At 40.8% G+C, this 24,594-nt stretch overlaps 1 protein-coding gene across 1 annotated transcript in view; it reads left to right on the forward strand.

Annotated features, from left to right (window-relative positions):
• The window catches only part of CRTAP (cartilage associated protein), a 36,881-nt gene that overhangs the window by 6,486 nt on the left and 5,801 nt on the right, over positions 1–24,594 (forward strand). Inside the window, exons 2-6 of the mRNA XM_005278563.4 lie at positions 2,163–2,312; positions 3,551–3,722; positions 7,867–7,995; positions 10,988–11,133; positions 14,741–14,824. Coding sequence (XP_005278620.2) covers positions 2,163–2,312; positions 3,551–3,722; positions 7,867–7,995; positions 10,988–11,133; positions 14,741–14,824 — 681 coding nt within the window. The remainder of the gene's footprint in view (positions 1–2,162; positions 2,313–3,550; positions 3,723–7,866; positions 7,996–10,987; positions 11,134–14,740; positions 14,825–24,594) is intronic.

Here is a 24,594-nt window from a genome sequence, read left to right on the forward strand (position 1 = left end):
TGACGGGTTTTGTTAAGGAAGGAATGTTTGTCATTTATTTTCTCCATAACACCGCTGTCAGGGGAAACTTTGGATGAAATTTTTCAGGTGACTTAGTATTTACTCATGTGAGTGTAGAAGAGAAACTTTGCCACGTCTCAGATCTTGGGAGCAAATATTCTTATTCCTGCATTTGCTCCTTTGAAGGGTCAGGTTTGTCTTTCTCATTTCTGCCAAGTTTACTTTCTTCAATATGTATACAACTTTTTTTTTTTTAAATGTAACACACTGAGATTACAAATAAATCATGGACTAAGCAAAAGAGAAATAAATATCAATCTAACCAGCAAACAGGTTTGAAGAATAAAGAACAAGACAGGAAGCAGAACTGGACATTTGACGAAAGTGCAGCTGAGTTATTCTTGGCCTTTGCTATGTCTGGCCTGATTACAGATATAATTTGTGGAGAAGACTAGTAAATGCTATTGGCAACATTCCAGCTCTTTGACAGTTATGGCTTCACAGCAGCCAGGCTATACTTAAGGGTGGGATTGGCAATTTTGTGCCCTTTCTCCTCTTGATTTAGCCAGTGGGAATGAAATTTTTCCTTCTATAAGAAAAATGTTGGGGTTTTGTGCATGTTTGTTTTGAGTTTTTTGTTCATAAGTATATTTGCATAAGCTACTTCAGACATTGTGAAGAGCCCACTGGATTGTGTTGGCCAGAATCTTAGCTTATCATAGCAAGGGGAGAAAATGGTTTAGCACTTCCAGAAATGTCAGATGGTTCCCTTCCCCTCCCCCCTGCTACCCTCTCCCCCTCCAGCTAAGTTGGCATGTAAATAGTTCTGGGTACCAAATGCATACTTTGCTAAATATCTCTAATGTGGCTCAAAGGGACAATGTCAGTTTGAAATCAGGTCGATTAAATAAATGACCAGGTAGAGTATTGGCCTATCTGTCCGCCATCCAATTGTTGTGATTTTATAACAGCATTTTTGCAGGTGTTTTCATATATATATATAATTTGTCCCCTGTTGCTGTGTGAATGATTACATAAACAGCAGAGAAAGCTGGCAGACTGAGCCCAATTTATCAGCCATTTATGCACAAAGGTGGTGCAGGATTGGGCCCTATGCAAAGGAAACTGTAAATTTTGTGCATTGACCGTTATATGAATTGGGAGGGGGAAAAAATAAAAATTGCTGGTCTCTTTGATTTATAATAATCATAGCTGTTATTTGTAACAATAGGTGGTAAACATTAAGACAAAATGAACAGTTCAGAACTGTGTTGGTAGCAGTAAAACTAACTAAACTAATCAATTTTACTCTGCTGATGCTTGGGAATGCTTTTGAGTAGCAGAACAGACCCACTGGAGCTGTGACCTCACTAATTGCCCTCCTTTCATGCCACTATCATTTGTTCTCTGCATAGTGGGTGTCTGATAAAATTCTTTATGTCCCAAAATATAGCACCTTACTGCAGTTTTTTTAGATTGTAAGCTCCTTAGCTCACAGACAGTGTTTTTTCTGGGTCTTGTACAGTAGATTGTAGAGCAGATTATCAGTGGTTAAGAAATAAAAAGTAAGACACCAGAGCAAATGTAATACTTGAATTACAAAATGGCATCCAGAAATCTAACGATCTGCAGTACGTGGCTTTTAGGCAGTCAAACAGTGGAGTGATTTATTGTAATTGAGCAATATGGTATGTCCTAGTGCCTTGCAACACTTAGTGTGTGAATTCATGGTAAATACACTTTTTTTTTTTCCTGCAGTTTATGCCAAGAATCAGTCACTTTTTTTATTTAATAGTGTAACTCCACACCACATAGTTTTGTTGAAAAAGAATATTGGGGACGATTCCTCTTCAGACCTGCAAAGAAAATGTTTAATGTGTGTTTTATTCTGCTTATTTCAGAGTTGAATTCAGTTCTCTTTATTTAAATAAATAAATCTTTTCGTTTGATGTTCACCACTAAATCTACACTCTGGTTCTCATAGCCGGACAGTTATATGAACTTGCTGATTCTAGAGCTGTAGTGAAAAGTCTCCAGAGGTCATTCATTGATTCTGCAAAGTGGAAATAAACGTGTACAATGAGATGGAAGGAAAGTTTGCTGACAAAAATCAGATAACTTAAAAAAGCAGCTTTTCCATTACGTGTATTCTCCTTGTTTAGGCTGATAACTTTCCAAAAGCCATTGCAGCAGCTCATACATTTCTGCTGAAGCACCCAAATGACGAGATGATGCAGAGGAATATGGCTTATTACAAGAGCATGCCTGATGCCGAGGAACATATTAAAGACTTGGAGACAAAGCCATATGAGGTAAGTTCTCTACCTGCAGTCTGCTCTCCTTGAATACCTCCATTGACTTTCTCTCTCAATGCATTAGATTCAAGGTTCTCATTCTTCTTATAATCTTGCTCTGAACTCTATCCCTATTTTCCATCTCATTCCTTCTCAGCTTCTCAATCACCTGTTTGCTACTTTCTGTTTCTCAAATCCTGTTACATTACCCTTTGTGCTTGGGGCAGTCTCCTTTTTTTTCATCTGCCAACAATCTTCTCTCTCCTCTGTCAAATCCCTTCTTAAAACTCATCTCAAGATCGCTCTCTTGTACCCTCTCCTCATTACAGTAAATATAGCTACAACACTAGCACACTGATTTGAAAGCTTACTCCTTTTGACCTGGAACTTTATGCCTGTAGGTATGTCATCCAGCTAGTTTATAGTAAACAATGAAGTCAAAGCAGCCTTTATATAATAGTGTCCAAGCTGAGGGCCAGATCCTGCTAAGATTTAACCACCATTTAATTTTGTGCATGCGAATAGTGAAATCAACAGGACTAGGCAAGTATGCAAAGTTATTCAGGTATGTAAGTGCAGGATCAAGGCCTAAAACAACTAGGAAATACATCTATGCTGCAAAGGAAACCCATAGCACCAAGTCTCAGAGCCGAGGTCAATTGATTTGGGCATGGGTTGCGGGGCTAAAAACAGCAGTGTAGATGGTCCCGCTTGGGCTGAAGCTGGGGCTCCAAGACCCTCCCCCCCCTTGCCAGGTTTCAGAGTCCAAGTTCCAGCCCAAGCAGGAACTCCATACTGATGTTTTTAGCCCTGAAGCCTGAACCCTGCAAGTAGGAGTCAGTTGACCTGGGCTCTGAGACACAGTGACGCAGGTTTTTCTTTGCAGTGTAGACATATCCTAGAACTCTCATTAGGTCATTTGGACCTTGTTGAAAAAATATATTTTTAAAATTTGATTGTGGCTCAGGGTCACACTGAAATCTCTCTTCCACAAACTTATCTATCAGCTATCTGAAATAGGATCATGTCCCCACTCTCTAGTAAATACCTTGAAATCTCTCTTGATTATCTAAATTTACTTATTCCCACGTGATACTTGAGTAAATGAGGTTGTATTAAGATTGAGAAATAAATGGCATTCATTGTATTTGAATCCCCATAATTCAACATTTTATTTTTATTCACTGGAGCCCATAGTGCCACTACTTTTTCCACAGATTAAAAACTGCTACTTCTCACTCCTGCTTGTTTTTCAGACTCTCTTTGTCAGGGCTGTGAGGGCATACAATGGGGATAACTGGAGGACCTCCATCTCTGATATGGAGCTGGCACTTCCTGATTTCTTCAAAGCCTATGATGACTGCCTTGCAGCCTGTGAAGGCTCCCGGGAGATCAAAGATTTTAAAGATTTTTATCTTTCAATAGCAGGTTGGTGTTCGGCAGCACCTTAGCTCTAGGACAGGGATGGGCAAACTTTTTGGCCCAAGGGCCACATCTGGGAATAGAAATTGTATGGCAGGCTATGAATACTCACAAAATTGGGGTTGGGGTGCAGGAGGGGGTGAGGGCTCTGGCTGGGGCCAGAAATGAGGAGTTCAGGATGTGGGAGGGGGCAGGTGGGGTGTGGGCTCTGGGGTGGGATTGGGGATGAGGGGTTTGGGGTGCAGGAGAGTGCCTCCGGGCTGGGATCAATGGATTTAGAAGGCAGGAGGGACCAGGGCTGGGGCAGGGAGTTGGGGCGTGGGGGGAGGCTCAGAGTTGCAGGCTCTGGGCTACACTTACCTCAAGCGGCTCCCGGAAGCAGCGGCATGTCCCTTATCTGGCTCCTACGCAGAGGCGTGGCCAGGTGGCTCTGCACGCTGCCCCGTCCACAGACGCCACCCCTGCAGCTCCCCTTGTCCGCGGTTCCCAGCCAATGGGAGCTTCGGGAGCGGTGCTTGGGGCAGGGGCAGCATGTGGAGCAGAGCCTCCTGGCTGCTCCTATGTGTAGGAACCGGAGGGGGAGCCATGCCGCTGCTCCCAGGAGCCGCATGGAGCGGCCCCTGACCCTGCTCCCTAGTTGGAGCACTGGAGCGGGGCAAGCCCCAGACCCTGCTCCCCAGTGGGAGCTGGCAGGCAAGATCTGGCCTGCGGGTCATAGTTTGTCCACCCCTGCTCTAGGACAAGGAGTCTTGAATACGTATTTTAGTTTCTAAATGAGTGTTGTTGGTGTGTGCTTTTCATGCTCCTCATTCCGCATGGTGACTTGCATGATGCTTCATCAATGCCAGATTGGGGCTCATGTTAAAGAAGAGTTATAGTTGGCCTCACCAATAGCTATCTTGTCCTTGGAAAACATAGGTACTATAGGAAATCCATAATGGAGGGTGTTCATATAGAGAAAACTATTAAAGTGAAATGTGTTGGTGTTTCTAAATATCTGAGTAGCCTTCTAGGAAATGGTAAGAATTTCTCCGTCTAATTAGCAGTATTAATCCAGACCCATTTCTCACCAGTAACTTTGTTTGCTATTGAGCCTCTGTCACACTGTCTGGTACGGCTTACAACTCAGAGTGCCAGTCTCAGGTCAGACTGTCAGGAAACAGGGCAGACACCCCAAACTGGTGATACACCTCTACCTCGATATAACGCTGTTCTGAACTTGCTTTGATCCACCGGAGTGCGCAGCTCCCCCCCCCCGAGCACTGCTTTACCGCGTTATATCCGAATTCGTGTTATATTGGGTAGCGTTATATCGAGGTAGAGGTGTATATTCTATAATTAGATTTTACCAAGCCAGTAACAAATGTGCACTTATGGATCACTATATTAGTTTTACCATGGAGCCACAGAGAGACCCCTTTCCACTAGACTTTGTGTTGAAATAAAATCACCTCACTTTAGGTTATTTCCAACCCCAAGGGGTTGGTTACTTACCTCAGGTCAATGGATACTCTGGATCTCACACCAAAGACAACACCGATAGCCAATTTCTCTAGTAAACTAACTAAAGATTTATTAGCTATGGAAAAGAAATTAGAGTTATTGAGAGGTTAAAGCCGATAAAATACATTAATAGGTGAATCCAAGTTTGTAAATTCAAAGCGATAGCAGAGATGTAGTAATCTGCTAATTTTCTATACGTCTCTCAGGCTCACCCAAAATAACTTTGGGTGTCTCTGTCCAGTCATTCAGTATTCCACCGTGTCAGAATCCATCAGTCCAGAGATACAGTATCATTCCCTCAAACCAGTATTTATAGATCCTCCTCAGAGAAGACCATCTGAACAGTTCTTCACCCAAGTGGGTTTTGATGAGTAGCAATTGCAGATTGAGCCTGTGAATTTCCATTATTCAAAGCAAGGGTCATTGTGTTCAAGTCAGCATTCTATTTCCTGGCATTCACAAGTAATTTAGTTAGGCTATGTCTATACTACAGACCTGACAGCAGCACAGCTGTACCGCTAAAGCTATGCCACTGTAAGGTCTCCCATGTAGCTGCTCTTTAATTAAACCACCCCCAATGAGTGGCATTAACTATGTTGGCAGGAGAGCCTCTCTTGCTAACATTAGTGCTGTCCACACCAGCACTTTTGTCAGTGAAATTTATGTTGGTCAGGGGGTGTATTTTTCCCCACTCTGATTGACAAAAGTTTTAAGTGTAGACAAAGCCATACCGTGATATAACAATGCCGTTGCCTGCCATTACATTATAATAGGGATAGATACGTGAAACAATACAAGTGTCTATCATTCATTAGCATTCATAAAGTTCTAACACCTGAATACACACACACTTTAATCCGGGGTTATTTAATTACAGGGGCATACATAATGTAATGCGTCAACCGGTTTATAGATAAGTGAAGACAATGCCATTAACATTCCCTTTCAACTCAGCTAACAAGTGAATTGGCCTTTGGCTCTGATTTGAGCTGGCAACCTGCTAGACAGCATCACAGCCTCAACATTTGACCTGGCAAATTTCTCTTCTCCAGTCTGTATTGTGAATCTCTGTTGCATGCTCTGCAGTAGAGATATGCACTGTTGTTTGAGGAGGAATATTTTTCCTTACATAACTTTTAAAAAAATTTAAATGCTGCATCGCAAAGGATATAATTAGAAAAGCCACAGTTTTTGTGTTATCAAAATGGCATATGTAAGTTTTCCTTGCTCCTCAGTAACAATGACAATAAGTATCATCCCCAGAGCTATGTCAACCTCAGTAAAGGGGTTGCAGAGACACTTCTTTTCAAAGGTAGGTGTCTGGTAACACAGCACTAGAAATGCAGCAGAATTTCTAAATTGCCTGAAGGACGGCTAGCTTGACCTTGTATCCTGAAATGTCTCAGCACCACCAGTGAAGATAACTTTTTTTAAATTGAATTATAATTGACTGCAAGTATGGTGAAATGGGTTCCTAATTTTATTAGTAACACTTTTATATTTGAGGGTCCTGAATTATTGATAATACTTGTATACAGATATCAGTCCCAGAAATACTTTCGCTGTTTGCCTCATGTCATTTAGATAAGACATAACACCAAATTGCTAATTGCTGCGGTCAGAGATTCCATATCTCTTGTGAAAGTAGGAGTGATAAGCCCTGATGTCCTAATCAATTTCCGATGTGGGTAATTACGTTCTGCCTTCCCATGTTCACCCTGCATTTTCAATGGATACAGTAGTCTTCACTTCTGGGAGGAAAGGGGGCTTCGTAGATAGAGAAAAGGAATGGAGGGGCTGAGTTCTTGATCTTTTACTGTCTCTATTGATGACTCAGTGCATTACCTGTCAGTTCCATTTTGTTGACAAAGGAACTGAAGCGCCAATATCTACTTTACCTGGGTGTTGAGTTTTAAAGAGTTATTACTGTTCAGGACTTTGAGATCATTTAAAAGGCCCGTAAGAAGTATATCTCAAAATTATTTATTACTTCTGGTTCTAGCCTGTTTTGAGCTGTTGGGTGGTTTGTAAATGAGTTTGTGAACTTGAATTTAGGATCTTATAGGATGAAAGACATTCTGTGAATAAGTTATATTTGCATTTATTTCTTTGAGACCAAATACCGGAGAGAGGCAAAAAGCTACAATGTGTAAGATTGTTTTGGAATACCTTTTACCTTTCTCCTTGGCATGACAATATCCAGCAGTATCCGCTTTTATTTTGTGACAAAACAATTAAGTAAGACTGCAAAGGTATCAACTACTTTAAAAAAAAATCTCTATTAAGGTGGAAATACAGCAGTACTCCATTTCAATCATTTAATAGATAGAAATATCACTGTATATAAAATGTGTCAACACAGGCTACCTTTAGGTGTCTGTAAAACATAACATAGCTGTTTACTGTGACTGAAACTTTTGGTCTGAAGTCACTGGGGCCTGATTTCCAGAAGTGCTGAGCATTAACACTTCTCATTGACTTCAGCTGGAATTGTGAGGGCTAAGGATCTCTGAACATCAGGCAGGACCTTGGTGCCTACGACCCAGGGGAGCAGTATGGAGCCATAGTGTATAGCGGGGCTGGCTGCAGGAGTACTTCTGAAACAGCTAACTGTGTTCTATCCAGTTCTATCTCTTTTTTCCTTTAGATCACTACATTGAAGTCCTTGAATGCAAACTGCAGTGTGAAATCAACCTGACACCAGTCATAGGAGGCTTTGTTGTGGAGAAGTTTGTGGCAACCATGTACCATTACTTACAGTTTGCCTATTATAAATGTAAGTAGTGTGTTGTGTTTTTTAAATAAGCTTGGGATGGTGCTGGCAAGCCTCCTTCAGTGCCCTTCACTTCTAGTGACAATGGTTTAGAATATTTTATTTATAGCATCTTGAAATTGCAATTAATCTGTTTTGGACCTAAAAGTCTGAGCTGTCTAGTCTCCTTTCTCCCTGGGCATGTGTAAGTGCTGTTGGTATCTGTGGGAGACAAACATATGTGAGGAGAGGTGAATAGCCCCCATATGAAAGTGATATGGGACAAAAGTATTTTATGGCCCGATCCTGCCAAGTGCTGAGCCCCCCTCAACTGCCACTGAAGTGACAGAAGTTGTAGGAGGTGCTTGGCTGTTAATGGTCTCTAATCAGGTTTCTATTAGAGAAATGAAGACTTGCATCTTAGACAATTACAGAATAAGCATGATTTTATTTGTCACATTCTGCTGCGTTCCTTTATCTCCTGTTGGTACAATCTACTGGTCCTTCTTAGCACTTGTCTCCACTGGGGACTTTTTTGTTACACAAGGAGATCCAACTATTTCAGCTAGGAAGAAGAGAAATTGTGACCTAGAGGCAGTGCATCAAATATAATGCAAACCATTGAAAATTAATTTTACAAGTAGTATTTTTTCCATCACAAAGGACTGCAAACTGTTTCATACATTTGTTTCTTTTCATAGTAGGACCTTATTCATCTGACTAGAACTGGGGACATGCATAAAGAGGGAACCTATTATTGCAAACTCTCTCAGGAATGATAATTCTTATAAAGGGGTTTGGGCAAACGAGGTATGCATAGGGTATACTTGGTATGGGAACTGCTGATATGGCTACAATTTTGTATGGAAGCTTCCTTGCAGACTTTCTATGATATTTTTTCATGTGTCTTTGTCTGGCTCTGTGAACACTCCTCAATTATTAAAGTGCAGTTGTACTCTTAAAAGTGACTTTGTAAACATTGCCCCCGCTTTCTCAGCAGATCTGCTTCTTGCATGTATTCAGAATCACATCTGCTGACTGCAGTGATTAGAAGAATTTTCCCTGCTTTTTTCCCTAAACTTTTTAAACTTCTGCAGAGACAATACAGCTGAGAGACAGAGCTAGGTTCTGTTCCTTGTTTAGAAAATAATTGTTTACTAATTTCCAATCAATTACAGCTTTGCAGCTCTCTGAAGGCAGGTGTAACAAAAGCCTAATTTGACCAGTTGAACTTTTATTGCTGTGGATATGTGAAAAGGTGTAGAAGGGTTGACTTACTGTGCACCCATTCATGGCTGGACATGGCACAGCAGACACCACCTCTAGCACTTATTGCTGACAGCCACTCTGGCCTTGTAGTAGTCTACCTCTTCTTGTGACAGCCCTCCGGCCAGGTTATGCTTTAGTTCCACCATTTCCAGAGCAACAAACAAAGTCCAATGGAAAAAGTCTAGCATCCTTACAAAAGGGCTTTGCCCCCAATGGGCCCCTGTAGTCCTCACCACCTTTCTCTTGGGGTGGTCAGGGGCCTCTCATTGCCCTCCCCAGAAGCTGGTAGAGGAACCTAGGCCTTCCCACTACACTGAGTTTCATTCCAGGGACCCTGTAACCAGCAACCAAGGTCTGCTCTATCAGATTCCTTGCTGCTCCCTCATTGGACTTCTTCCTGCCATAGCTTGTCAGCAGGCTTCTCCACATTTACCCTTCTCTCAGGGCCAAGACTCTCTCCCACCCCAGAATCCCCCAACAAAATCCCGAAGCTAAGAGTACCAACTTAAACCAACTTCTGCCCTCTTCAGGTGTGACATTCCATCCCTCTTTGCTCCTCAGTGGGACACCTTGCAGGGCTCTCTCTGAAAGTTCAGATCCTGCCTTATTATCAGGTTTCTTCACCAGAGCTTGTGCCACCCCAATGTCTGCTCTGTATTTTTCCTGGCCTCTTGCTAGACTTTGCTACTCAGGAGAGAAGGTGCTGGGTCAACTCTTCCCTTGGCCTTCATCTGTGACCTTGCTGATCTCTCCATTCTCTAATACCAAGAAAAGGATGACTGTCTCCTTAAAAGATGTGCTTCCTCTCTTTATAGTCACTGTGACTAGCTCTTTCCCCAGCTGAGCTTCATCTTTAATTAAGCCAGGCCCATCTTCAGGTGCAACCAGGTAGTATAATTGGCTTCTCAGGTCCATATTAATCCATTCCTTATCTGTATGGGGGTACATACCCCATGACAAAAGGAAAGAGTCTGGCTTGACTTTCCAAGACCACATTGAGGTTGAAGGGCTGGCCGTTAGAAGGAACACATTTGATAAGAAGATCACTGAGAATTTTAGTCTCTTTTTAGGTGTAGACCTGCATTTTAAGAGCCAAATTCTAACTTTGGATGCATGCCTAGCTCTTGCTGGCTCCTATCAGAGGGTAAAATTCAGGCTTGAGTTGGGGTCTTTTTTGCCTCTTGTGTGTGCTATTTGATTAGCTACCTCCTGTTTGCTTTTCCCTCACTCTCTTAACACTGTTTTACCATAAAAAAATGTCACAGAATGGGGGAAGATACTGGGCCAATACTGCCCTGGTTGTTGGAATGCAAGGAAGAGTTTTAGGTTATGTTTTTTGTTTTTTATAAGATTATCTCTTGCATTTTTATGGTGAGAGAATTGCAGATCTTTCAAACAATCTCCACAGTTAAGAAGTGGACTCTTTGGAGCATGTCTGGCATATTGTCACCTTATGAAATAACCTCTGAGTAGTACACATCATTCATCCTGTTACTTGAGCAAAATTGTAGCTAGGTAATGTTCTGTCCAAGCTTTTCAGAGTAGGCCAGGATGGGGATCTGTTTTTGTTTTTTAAGTATGTCCTTGTTGGGGGGGTTATTTATTTTATACAGTTAAGAGGGAAGAATTTAGGAGGAATACTGTGCCTGTTGTCACCTGAATTTCCTGAGTTTGGATAATAAAGGGAAATGTGGGCTGTTTGCTCATTTACCTTCTCTGCAGGCTTATGTTTGTTTTGTTAATTCAGTGAATGACATGAAGAATGCAGCCCCTTGTGTTGCTAGCTACATGCTCTTCGACCAGAAAGATGAAGTGATGAAACAGAACATGGTCTACTATCAATACCATAAAGACAAATGGGGACTCACAGAGGAAGATTTCCAGCCTAGACCAGTAAGTTGAGTGGGTAAATTGCTTGCAAGATGTCCCCTAATATTACCCCTGAATCCAACAGAGTGGAAGTTATGGCAGAGAAGGATTGTTTAAAGGTTTTTTTGTCAAACACAATTCACTTACTAGAATCAGAGAGTTGTGGAAAATATCTGTATAGTGTGTTGTCGTACATGTGTAGAGAAGGGATTTTACAATTCTTCCCTCTCTGCTGGAGCATGCTGATGCACACATTAATTCACTGAGATATCAAACATGCCTGTTTACCACCTTATCTACACTTGTTTATTTTATCTGCCTGCAAGGGCTATCTAACCAGTCACTGAAGTCTGGAAGTCTCTAGATCTAAGTGGCACCACAGTAGCATTGGGACTCTTGTTGGTCACTTACTGTTTGTCAACAGATCACTCCCAGGTCATGAAGGCTGCCTGTTTTTTTTTCTAAGTTCTGTAAGCACTGGAATGTAGCTATGTTTGATAACCATATTTACGCTATTTTCCACAAATTATTTCAGAACACATTTGGTTGCTGTGGACAGGAATAACCACATTAAAAAGGTTTTTGAGAAAGCAGTTTTATAGCCAGGGTGGCTGGGATATACCTAAGCTGTATTACACCTAGCCACCTAACTTAGAATGCCTTCTGAAAAACCTTTTAACATGGCTTTCTTCCAAACAGGCCGGCCAAGCCATGTTATAAACCAGTTTAGCAAGGAACCAAGATAAAGTGCAGCTATACTTTGAAAAGTGACTCATTAAAAATGGCATAATGGGGCTCTGTGCTGTTAACGTCAGCTTGACTTCCAGATCCAATGTTCCTAGTTTACAAGTAAAAAAAACTTGTAAACTGCTTGCTCTGCAAACTCAGCCTGGGAACCAGAAATGAAGCTTGGTTCTTTCTCGTGCCTTCTTGCCAGTACTATGGTTCTGCAGGCAAAATATGTCATTAGTGACACATGCACAACCCCATCATCTTCAGTGGGTTTGCACATGTATAACTGACTGAAATGTAGTTAACATTTCTGTTGATGATGCATGATCCAGAATAGAATCTGGCTCACACTCACTTAGGGTCTATCTTCATTGCACAGTTAATTTGAGTTAGCCTAGCTGGAGTGAGAGCAGCCACTGTGAAATAACACTCAAGATGCTGTATCCACACTGGGGCCACACTCATTCATGTGTGGCACTTAGACATGTAGGTGCATGTCCTATGATTCTTAATACTGCAATAACCTGAACCGCTCTGTGAATTGTAGAGAATTTGTCTGTCCTTTCTGGGCACTTAGGGGAGAATTGTGGGAAGGCATTGGAGGACAAGCAGCATTCAAATGACACTAGCCTGAATCCACACTGTAGAGTGATCATGTTAGCAGCTGTCAAGTTGTGTTCACTTGAACTTTGAGCCTATATCCCCTCTCAGGTCAACAAACTCAAGTTAAAAGCAGGGCTACTCGAGTTTAAGGGTTTTGTGTGTGGATGAGACTTGAATTGGAGCAACACGCGAGTTATTCTTTGACTTAACTTTGTAGTTAAGACAAGCCCTGAACTGTGCTGGCTTTGCAGGGCTAACAGGAGCAAAATGCAGTAAAATCTTTGTCTCAACAGCCAGCAGATATGAGTCTGAGCTCACACAGGGAACAGATCTGGTGTGTGAGACGGTGCCATTTTTATGTAGTCCCCTTTCAAAGTAGAAGTGAACTTCAACAGTGGTCTTCAGCATGGCTGCGAGATCCATAGGGAGTGACTTATGTAATGGCCATAAATGTAAAATTTCTAAGAAATTAGCCACCTGCAAATACATTTGGGATGTGGAATGCAGAGAAAGAGGCACAGACACCCATACTTTGACACTGTAGGATTCATTGACTACTTTCCAGGAGCTCAAAGCCTGCATCACCTGTATGTTTATGTACTATTTTAAATGCATACAACTACATTGTGCTTATACTTTGATCCTCCAAAAATGATTGGAAATTGCTTGTTGTTTGAGTTGCCCAGCAGAAAATCCCACGGTTGACCTGCTTTGCATTCCCCTAGCAGTTACACAGGGTTAAGTTGGCCAGGGGCTGCATTTTGACCGTACGCTATGCTTGGGACACTCTTGTGAAAGAGGAGGAGTCTTTTCTCCTGTTACCCTCCACGAAAGTTATATGGGACAAACATTGCAGATGGTGGTAATACCACCAAACATAGCAACTGTTTACTATAAGATAAATTGTGATGTTCAGCCACCACTCTGGGTAGAGGGCAATGCACTATATCTCAACATGCATAGGCACAGGAACTAGGGGTGCGGCAGATGCTGCCGCACCCCCAGGTTTCACCGTGAAAAGTTTACTGGTGCTGTCAGAACAAAGCTAGCATTATTTAAAAAAACAAAACAAAAAACAGGAGTACTTGTGGCACTTTAGAGACTAACAAATTTATTTGAGCATAACCTCTCAAAAACCAGTAGGAGAACACTTCAACCTCTCTGGTCACTCAGAGACTTAAAGGTGGCAATTTTGCAACAGAAAAGCTTCAAAAACAGACTCCAACGAGAAACTGCTGAACTGAAACTCTATGCAAACTAGATACCATTAATTTAGGCTTGAATAGAGACTGGGAATGGCTGAGTCATTACACAGATTGAATCTATTTCCCCATGTTAAGTATCCTCACACCTCTTGTCAACTGTCTGAAATGGGCCATCTTGATTATCACTACGATAGTGGGTTTTGTTTTTTTTTCCTCCTCTCAATTATAGCTTATCTTACTTAATTAGCCTCCTAGAGTTGATATGACTACTTCCACCGTTTCATGTTCTCTGTGTGTGTGTGTGTATATATATCTCCTTACTATATGTTCCATTCTATGCATCTGAAGAAGTGGGCAGTAGCCCACGAAAGTTTATGCTCAAATAAATTTGTTAGTCTCTAAGGTGCCACAAGTATTCCTGTTCTTTTTGCGAATACAGACTAACACAGCTGCTACTCTGAAATCTAGCATTATTTTGTGATTCTTGAGAATCCCAGAGCTGTGCTGCACCCGTGTGGTATGAGCGGGAATTGTGCTTTTTCACATTGCTTTTGAACACACATGGTTTGCAGCTTCATTAGCTGGCTTTCAGCACACCCACTATAAAAAGTGCTCCAGAGCACGGTCAGCATGCATCTCACTCCATGGCTGGCCAACTCCATAGAATGGTGTGGAAGGAGACCTAGGCTCCATCAAGCACACTAACCACTCACTTTGTGCCTCTTCATGAACACGTACACTAAGGCCAGCTATGGTTTGACCCTATAGCTGCTTACTTTGGGATCTCGTTCATTTAGTCTCAAACTGGCTAATTGTTAAGACATCCAGAAGATTCAAAAGGATGACACAATTGGAAGGATTCACTGAAAATATTAGATATTCTGCTTAGCGTATTTGTTCATTCGTTACTTCCATCTTCCTTTCGCAAATATGGGGCAATCTTGAAATTGACCCAGAATAGTGCTGAGTTTGGAACTGGGCTTGCTAGAATAGTCACAGGTGATATCTGATGCCTTGGGAGAAATTCAGAAATATGTTCACAATGTCTTATTGGCCTAAAAAATAATCTGGAAATTTTGTTATCCTGATAGGAAGCAGTTCGATATTATAACATAACCACACTTCAGACGGAAATGTATGAATTTGCAAAGCAGCATATAATGGATGATGATGAGGTGAGTTTTTGAGAGCTGAGGGTATAGTAATATATACCACTAGTGACACGAAAATAAATGTGATATGTGACATATTTATAAGGTATCATAAATATAATCCTGTTGCATGTATAGAATATGACAAAATGCTCTTTTGTAAAGAAAATAATTATCTAGATTATCACAGTGTTCTTTGATAAGTGAAAATAGAAAAAAAAAAACAGAAAATCTAGTGTATATATGTGCCTTTTTAAATAATATGGGACAGTAGCACTGACGACACAAATGTAGAAGTTTATGTGTGTTCAGCAAACAAAAATGACTTTATAAGATCTTCTGCTCTGCAAAACAGGAGCACCAGGGGGCACAAAAGTGGTGCTTATATATCTAAACTTGAAATTTTCTAAATTTTTAAATCTAGTTTTAAGTAGATTAAAAGACTATTCTAATTTTTGTCTAGAAATAACCACTTTAAAAAATGTAACTCTTCTTCAGCAGATAGTCCTGTTATCTTTGCTATTTCTTATTACAACATTAAATTTTGGTCAGCGTCTTATTTCTTAATTGCTTAAAATTCATGAACAAATGATACATAATTGATTACTATGAGGTATGAAATTATTTATGTATTTTCATCAGTGCAGGAAAAATGGCTAAATTGCTGAGACACCAATTTTTTTCTTCTCCACAGTTGGAATTAAAGTATAAATCATGTGTTTAAAGAAAATACTTTTCAGGCAGAAAGGGTTTGTTTGTTTTAATTTTCTGTTAAAATTAGGGAACGGCCCACTGGTGGCATCAAAATAACATTTGGCCTAGGACTAGGATAAATATTCCTTGCAATGACCACTGTTAGGCTGTGCCCTAGTTAGAACTGAAAATAGAGGGAAGGTGTACCATTTTATAAAATGAAATTGTTACCTTGTGATTTTTGACTGTGTGTGACACAAAGGAACGGATACATATTTTACATCTTAGAAGCAATGCCACCTACATGAGCGACCTAAACCTGTACTAGAAGTAAAGCTCCATTCCAAGATTAGACTCTAGAAAGGGTTGAAAAGACACACAGCACACACACACATCCCCAGAAGATGTCTTTTGTGATCTAACTCTGTGATGTGTACTTGGTAAGGCTCTCTATAGAGTTAAGTTTAGGTAAGGTTTAGAGATCTTGCTTGGTTAATACCTTTTGAAATGGTGTGTGGGTTTTTTTTGTTTGTTTGTTTATGTATCCATAGAGTGTTTTGGTTTTCTCAGAGATTGCAAACATTTGGGCACTTTTTATGTTCCCCAGTTGACTTGTAAACTATTAGCCCATGAAGTTTAATGTTAGACGTAAGAATACATTTCTTTTGTAATTTTTTTTCTCACTTTGCATCTGCTGTTATAACTGAAAGGAAGAGTAATGAAGAATGTGGGGAAACATTCCACCGTGATGACCTTCAACATGTGTTTTTAGAACCGAGATTATAGAGACAAACTATAGCGTTGGGCACGGTACATAGAATAAATGGGAGTGAATAGCTGTTGAATGTTATTCCTTGAATTTGTTCAGTAATGTAATATATTCATTACATTTTCCCCTAAAACTTCATGCTTTAAAAGGGCCAATTTCACAAAACTGGATAAACAATAGTGAGGTAAATCAGCTGGGAGGAAGAATATGAGCAGAAAAATGTGAGTGATAATTGGAAATTGATTAAGAGCAGTTTACTAGATGCTCAAAAACCACCAATATAGGAAGAAGGCCATATTAGAAAACCAGCCTTGTTTAGAGGAGAAGTGAAGGCAGCTATTTAAAAAAATGGAAGAAAGGGGAAGTTGATCGTAATGAATATAAAACAAGCTAGGAATTATAGAAAATTGATAATGGATGCAAAAGGACACAAGGAGAAATCTATGGCCCGCAGAGTAAAAGACAATATGGAGGAGTTTTTAAAGTATATCAGGAACAAAAAGAATCCACATAGTAGTATTGGCCATTGCTAGATGGAAATGGTAGAATTATCAATAATAATGAAGAAAAGGCAGAAGAGTTCAATAAATAGTTACAAAACCAACAAGGAGTCCGGTGGCACCTTAAAGACTAACAGATTTTTATAAAAAAAAGTGTGTGGCACAGTCTCTCACCATAGTCGGTGTAGTATGTCGAATGCAATGGATTTTTTTACCTTCAGTCCATTTGATATGATGTCCATCTGTTTGCACTTGGAGAGGAAGATGATGTCTGTCTGTATCTGTGCGAGTTATATTAATATTTGTTTACTATTTGGGGGAAAAAATAGATGATGCAGTCATATGACTGATGATGGTAACACTATTTCCATTCAGGAAGATGTTGAACAGCAACCAATAAATTTAGACATTTTAAAATCAGCAGGTCCATATAACTTGCATCCAAGGGTTTTAAAAGAGCTGACTGAGGAGCTCGCTGGATCATTAATGTTGATTTTCAATAAGTCTTTGACATTGGGGAAGTTCCAGAAGACTGGAAAAATGCTAATGTTGTGCCAGTATTTAAAAAGGGTAGACCCTGGTAATTATAGGTATGTCAGTCTGACATTGATCTTGGGCAGGATAATGGAGCAGCTAATATGGGAATCGATTGATTAAGAATTAAAGAAGGGTAATATAATTAATGTCCATCAGTATGGGTTTATGGAAAATGCATCTTGTCAAACTAATTTGAAATCTGAGATTGCAAGTTTGGTTGATAAAGGCAAGTGTTGATTTTAATATACTGAGACTTCTGAAAGCCATTTGACTTTTATCGCACAACATTTTGATTAAAAAACTAGAACAATATAAAATTAACGTGGCACACAGTAAATGGATTACTGGTTGATAGTTTTCAAAATGTAATTATAAATAGGGAATCCTCATCAAGCAGGTGCATTTCTAGTGGGGTCCAATAGGGATCAGCCCTACACTATTTAACATTTTTATCAATGTCCAGAAGAAAACATAAAAATAATCACTGATAAAGTTTGTCAGGTGACCCAAAAATTGGGGAAGAGGTAAATAATGTAGAGGACAGGTCATTGATTCAGAGGGATATGGATCTCTTGAGAAGCCGGCAGAAGCAAATGGTGTTTTGATATCAGTAAATGGATACATTTGGGAACAAAGAATGTAGGTCATATTACAGGATGTGGGACTCCTGGGAAGCCAGACTCTGAAAAAGATTTGAGGGTCATAGTGGATAATCAGCTGAACATGTGACACTATGGCCAAAAGGGCTATTGTGACCCCAGGGTGCATAAACAGGGGAATCTCGAGTAGGAGTAGGTAGGTTATTTTACCCCTCTGTATTTGGCACTGTGTACAGTTCTGGTGCCCACAGTTCAAGAGGGACACTGATAAATTGGAGAGGTTTCAGAGAAGAGCCAGGAGAATGATTGAAGAATTATAAAACATGCCTTATAGTGATAGACTTGAGGAGCTCAATCTATTTATCTTAACTTTTTCTTTAAGACTTGATCAGATTCTATGTACCAACATGGGGAACAATAGTCAATAATGGGCTTGTCAATGTAGGAGAGAAAGATATAACAAAAAGTGATGACCTTCATGATTCTGTGGCTGGAAGTTGAACTAGACAAATTCAGACTGGAAATAATGGGTACATTTTTAACAGTAAGGTAATTAACCATTGGAACAACTTATCAAGGGTCATCTTGGATTCTTCATCACTGACAATTTTTAAATCAAGATTGGATGTTTTTCTAAAAGATTTGCTCTAGGAGCTTACTTTGGGGATGTTCTATTGCCTGTGCTATACTAGATGATCAAAATGGTCCCTTCCGGCCCTGGCACCTATGAATCCAAAACCAGCGAATGACCTTTTTCTAGTTGCATTTGGGTTCTGCAGAACGTGGTCAGGCAATCTTTGTTGGCAGGTGCAGTAGGATCTTAGTTTAAACTCTGAGCGGGCATTACATTTTGGGTAAAAAGCAGCACTATCAAGGGCCATATGATCTCTGAAGATCACTTAAAAATATCTTCCCCTGCTATCCCCAAATAAATAAATACATCCTCATTGTACAATATGGGGCATCACTCCCCTCCTTCCAGGTTGACAGGGAAACTCTGCAGTTTTTTCCCTTACAGATCTTGAGGCACCTACAGGGGACCAAGGCCATCTACATGGAGTCCATGTGCCTTTGCATTGGTTCTGGCCTCTACTGGTTTACCCCTTATGTCCCTGGATACCAGGAGCTCTCCCTGGCCACTGCTGCTTCTGAGGTCCCCAGAAGGGATCATATGGAAAAGATAAAACAGCATTTCTGCTTGTCAGGGGGAGGGTTATGTTTTCTCCCAACCCCTCCAGTCACCACTTCTCCCCCTACACAGATTCTGGGTACAGAGGCTGCCCTTGCAAGGTCTAGAGGAAGAGAGATGGTGCAGTACAGGTGACTGAACCCACCTTCCATGCCAGGAGAAGTTGATTTGCATGTGGGGAGTCCCCTCTGTGCACAGGTCTCTGGGAGGATCCAGGCCAAAGAGTTTGTTTGCAAACAGCCTGTTTTTAAAGAAAATATCTGGTCAGGACAAATGCAAGGCCTGTGGTGCTCCATGTCTTGCCCACCTGATTAAGGATGGCTGGGATGGGAGTGAGGAAGTCCTAACAAAAGAGAACTTGGAAACAAGCAGGCTGGGAAAGTTCAAAAACTTCACCCAGAATTGACAGGACAGTTTATTCTATACAAACATTGTAAAGTAGAAGACCACATTAAATAGGGATGTATTAGAGGAAAATTTGTTATATTAAAAATTGAGCCGGGGGAGAGAACCTTCCTTTTGCTCTTGTCCATCTGTTTCAACTGCAAGTGTCTTATGACATGGACCATATCTTTGAAGTGTACTGGACCAAGCTTGCTGTCTTTATAGTGAGCTATAAGCCACCAACCCTAAACTGTAACCTCAGAAGAAAACCACTTCATCAGTCCTTGAGTGAATGATTCCCAGCCAAAAGGATTAATAGGGTGTAGGTCTCTTCCTAGATGGATGGTGCTCTTTCTCTCAAATCGTTTAGCTCTTTATTTAGATTCTGCAGTGCTCTCCTGTCCAAAACAAAGCACATCTTTTTAAATCCTAGTAGTAAAGCAAGTGCGAACGTGTTGTTTCATTCAACAATATAGTGCAATAGTTAGAGGCCTGAATATGTATATTCTGACTAATAATTTTTGCATATGTCACTACAAGAAATACTGCCTCATTCTTGTTACTTTTTTTTAATGCTTTTCCACAAGGAAACGAAAACCTCTGTTTCAAATATTTTATGTACTTGGAGTGACAGAAAATATTAACACCAACTTGCGACACAGTACTTTCTTTTCTTTAAAAAAGATTACTTATTATGTATCATTATTGAGTTTTCCACAATACAGATACAAATACATTATGCAGTGTTGTCATTCCTGAAGAGAGATTCCTAAAGAGCAGTGTTGGCACATGAATTACTGTGTATCTTGATTTGTGGTCAGACATGTAATGAATATCCTGTGCAGGAGGGATCCTTAGAGGACAAAGTAAATCTAAACCTTAACATTCAAATTACACAGCTTTAAAATAACAAAGTGAAAAGTTGCTTTACATAGTCATTACAGCACATTATTCCAGCTAAAGGGTAATCTGGTGTAGCTCTGACGCTAATGGAGCTACACTAATTTACAACTGCTGAGGATCTGACCCATAATTCTGTGTTCTGTTGGAGGTGGGGGGACTAGGGATATTTTTACTTGGCCATTGTAAATTGTGCAACATCCACAAGTATTTGGCTGAGATGATCGTATAACATCTTTTTTTTTGGTACCAAATCAGTAGATGGAAAAATTGTTGGCGGCTTTGACTTTTTTTGTCCCACTCTTTCTATTTGTATAGAAAAATAAATAAATAAAATGGCTGAGGTTCAAATACAAACTTCCTGTGTGTGTGGTGCAAAGGAGAACAATTGCAAATACTGACCAAATGTGGCTGCTGCGTGCAGGAGAGATGGCACAGCATCGGTCAAATTATTATTTGCAAATAATAATCTCAGTTTAGCCAAAACAAGTTTCTGTTTGCAAATTGCACTGGTCTACAATTTTTGACAAGTCGTCTGCTTCAGAGATAAAATGTGCTATTTATTATGTATTTTGATGTGCTGAATTCAAATATGACAATTAAAACAACTGGCTACTGTTTCTAAGATATTTAAGTTTTTACATTTTATGTCTATGTATATTGTGTAGATAGAGTTTTAATCATAAATTGTAAACCTAGGTCTTTTCATGTGTTTATGGTTGCTTTACATCATAATATGTCACCTGTCCTGTTTATGTAACACTTTAAAAATCAGCAAAAGGGTTATATAAATAAAATTTATTATGAAACAAAAGGCAAACTATTATGTGCATAGTTTAGTCCTATTCAGTGTCTACTCGGCGCTTCTTGGCTTGTCCCTTGTATTCATTAAATGGAGCATCTCTTGTCACTGTCCAGCAATAGTCTGCAAGCATTGATGGGCTCCATTTGCCCTGATAGCGTTTCTCCATTGTTGCAATGTCCTGGTGAAATCGCTCGCCATGCTTGTCGCTCATTGCTCCGCAGTTCAGTGGAAAAAAATGTATCTTTAGTGACATGTTGTAACCAAGGCTTTTGTATGCCTTGAGGAGGCTTTCCACCAACAGCCTGTAGTTGTCTGCCTTGTTTTTTCCGAGGAAAATTTATTGCCACTAACTGGAAGGCTTTCCATGCCGTCTTTTCCTTGCCAGGCAGTGCATGGTCAAATGCATCATCTCGAAGTTCACGAATCTGAGAACCAACAAAGACACCTTCCTTTATCTTAGCTTCACTTAACCTTGGAAATTTTCCACGGAGGTACTTGAAAGCTGCTTGTGTTTTGTCAATGGCCTTGACAAAGTTCTTCATCAGACCCAGCTTGATGTGTAAGAGTGGTAACAAAATCTTCCTTGATTCAACAAGTGGTGGATGCTGAACACTCTTCCTCCCAGGCTCCAATTACTTTCGGAGTGGCCAGTCTTTCTTGATGTAGTGGGAATCTCTTGCACGACTATCCCATTCGGAGAGAAAACAGCAGTACTTTGTGTATCCAGTCTGCAGAGCAAGCAAGAGAGCAACAACCTTCAAATCGCCACAAGGCTGCCACTGATGTTGGTCATAGTTTATGCGCCTCAAAAGTTGTTTCATGTTGTCATAGGTTTCCTTCATATGGATTGCATGACCAACTGGAATTGATGGCAAAACATTGCCATTATGCAGTAAAACAGCTTTAAGATTCATCTTCGATGAATCAATGAACAGTCTCCACTCATCTGGATCGTGAACGATGTTGAGGGCTGCCATCACACCATCGATGTTGTTGCAGGCTACAAGATCACCTTCCATGAAGAAGAATGGGGCAAGATCCTTTTGACAGTCACGGAACATGGAAACCCTAACATCACCTGCCAGGAGATTCCACTGCTGTAGTCTGGAGCCCAACAGCTCTGCCTTACTCTTGGGTAGTTCCAAATCCCTGACAAGGTCATCCAGTTCACCTTGTGTTATGAGGTGTGGTTCAGAGGAGGAGGATGGGAGAAAATGTGGGTCCTGTGACATTGATGGTTCAGGACCAGAAGTTTCATCCTCTTCCTCTTCCTCGTCTGACTCAAGTGAGAATGATTCTGGTGCATCAGGAACCGGCAGTCCTTCTCCGTGGGGTACTGGGCGTATAGCTGATGGAATGTTTGGATAATGCACAGTCCACTTTTTCTTCTTTGACGCACCTTTCCCAACTGGAGGCACCATGCAGAAGTAACAATTGCTGGTATGATCTGTTGGCTCTCTCCAAATCATTGGCACTGCAAAAGGCATAGATTTCCTTTTCCTGTTCAACTACTGGCAAAGATTTGTTGCACAAGTGTTGCAGCATATGTGTGGGGCCCACCTCTTGTCCTGATCTCCAATTTTGCAGCCAAAATAAAGGTGATAGGCTTTCTTAACCATAGTGGTTATACTGTGCTTTTGTGATGCAAAAGTCACTTCACCACAAGCATAGCAGAAGTTATCTGCACTGTTCACACAAGTACGAGGCATCTCTGCTCGCTTTGGCTAAACAGAAATGCGTCCCTTTGCAAAATCAAACACTGACCAGTAAGCACGATACTGTATGATTTCTAGAGCTGATATAGGGCAATTTGTTCAGCAGAGTGATGTAAGCTTCATTATGATTGCATCATCCATGACTTCTAGGAATAACATGATGCAGTTCATATCATGTATGATGCAATACCAGCTTCAGATTGCATCATTCATTGTTTTGCCTAAAAAGCAAGTACTGTCCAAACCCAGTCAGATTTATTCATAGATCCAGTCAAAGATGTATTTTAGTCATTTCTGGTTTAAATTGAGATCCCTTCCCTTTATAACTCACTTATCCTCCGCCATTCCCAAGTCAAGGGTCGTATATACTGACCCAATAGCATATCTTGAAAACTAGAGCCAATCAACAATTTTAAGCATCATTTTCATTCTCAGTGACCCAGAATTAGTAAAGTTTGACTACATTTATTTCAGAAGCATTTTGGCTGTAGAGCAGTGTTGTTAGCAAACAGACTTTTTGAGCTTTATAAGCTTACTTGTTATTTCTAGTTGTTCAAAAGTTTGTGCAGACTAATGTGGTGTTTAAATGCCACCTGTTCGCTTTGACTGTGTACTAGTCACTGTTACTGGTGTGCAGTTGGTCATGGAAGTCATAGTATTGTTTCTACTCCCTGTTTGGGTGACAATTTTTTAAAAAGAATAGCAATTTCTTGTTTGCAAATACATATGAAGAGCAGTCTTTCTCCAGGTATTTGTACAAAAAAACCCACTTGTGAATGTTTGTAAATAGTGACTAGAATGAGCATGAACATGGTCTAATTGATTAAGCTTTTGGAATTTGAATCAATGTTCTTGCAGTATTCAGCCAGAGATATGATGTACCATGCTAGTCCTTCCCACTGCGTAATGTGGGGGGGAGTGTTACAAACACTGCTTTCAATGCAAAAAAAAAGGGGGGTGGGTGGGATGGGGGGATGTTTACATTGAGAGCTATCCTAATGTAAAATCCTAGTGGAGACAAGATACAGATTGCTTTTACTGTGATGTAGCTAATCAAGGTTAACCCTATACCTCCTGCCCTGGATTGACCTGGTCTCCACTAGGATTTTGCATCAAGATAGGCTACGTTGTTACATCAGGAAAAACTGTGGCTTGCTCCATTGAGAAACGTGCTGGGGATTTTTTTGTTGATTATTTTTGTGTTTTTATATTTATCAGTGGAAGCTAATACTGATTAAAGCAGCATTAATTTGTTGTCTCTGGGCTGTGTAAGCCATATCCAAGGGAGTGTCCCTGAACTAGGGATGTAAAAGGTTAACCGGTAAGCATTAGGCTTACCGTTAACCAGGCCTTAACCATTAACCCCCACAGCTGGCTGCGCCAGGTCAGCCAAATGGTGGGGCCACGGCGGGCCAGCGGGACCCCAGCCGTGCTGGGCTGGACCGGGAGGGCTGGAGCGGCCTCGGCCGCACCCCAGTGGGAGCACCTGTAATTGGAGCACCTGTAGTCAATTAAGGCCCTGTCAGGAACCTAATAAAAAACCCTGCTTCAGGCAGACAGGATGGTGCGAGGAAGGAGAGAGGACTAGAGTTGGGAGGTGTGTTGCTGAGAATTGAAAGACCGGAGAACTAGAGGAAGGGAGACCCTGCCCCAGCAGGGCAGGGAGACTCCCTCCCGCAGCATCAAGGACCGAGGGTAACCCT

Source organism: Chrysemys picta, chromosome 2, assembly GCF_011386835.1.
Source record: "Chrysemys picta bellii isolate R12L10 chromosome 2, ASM1138683v2, whole genome shotgun sequence".
NCBI lineage: Eukaryota > Metazoa > Chordata > Testudines > Emydidae > Chrysemys > Chrysemys picta.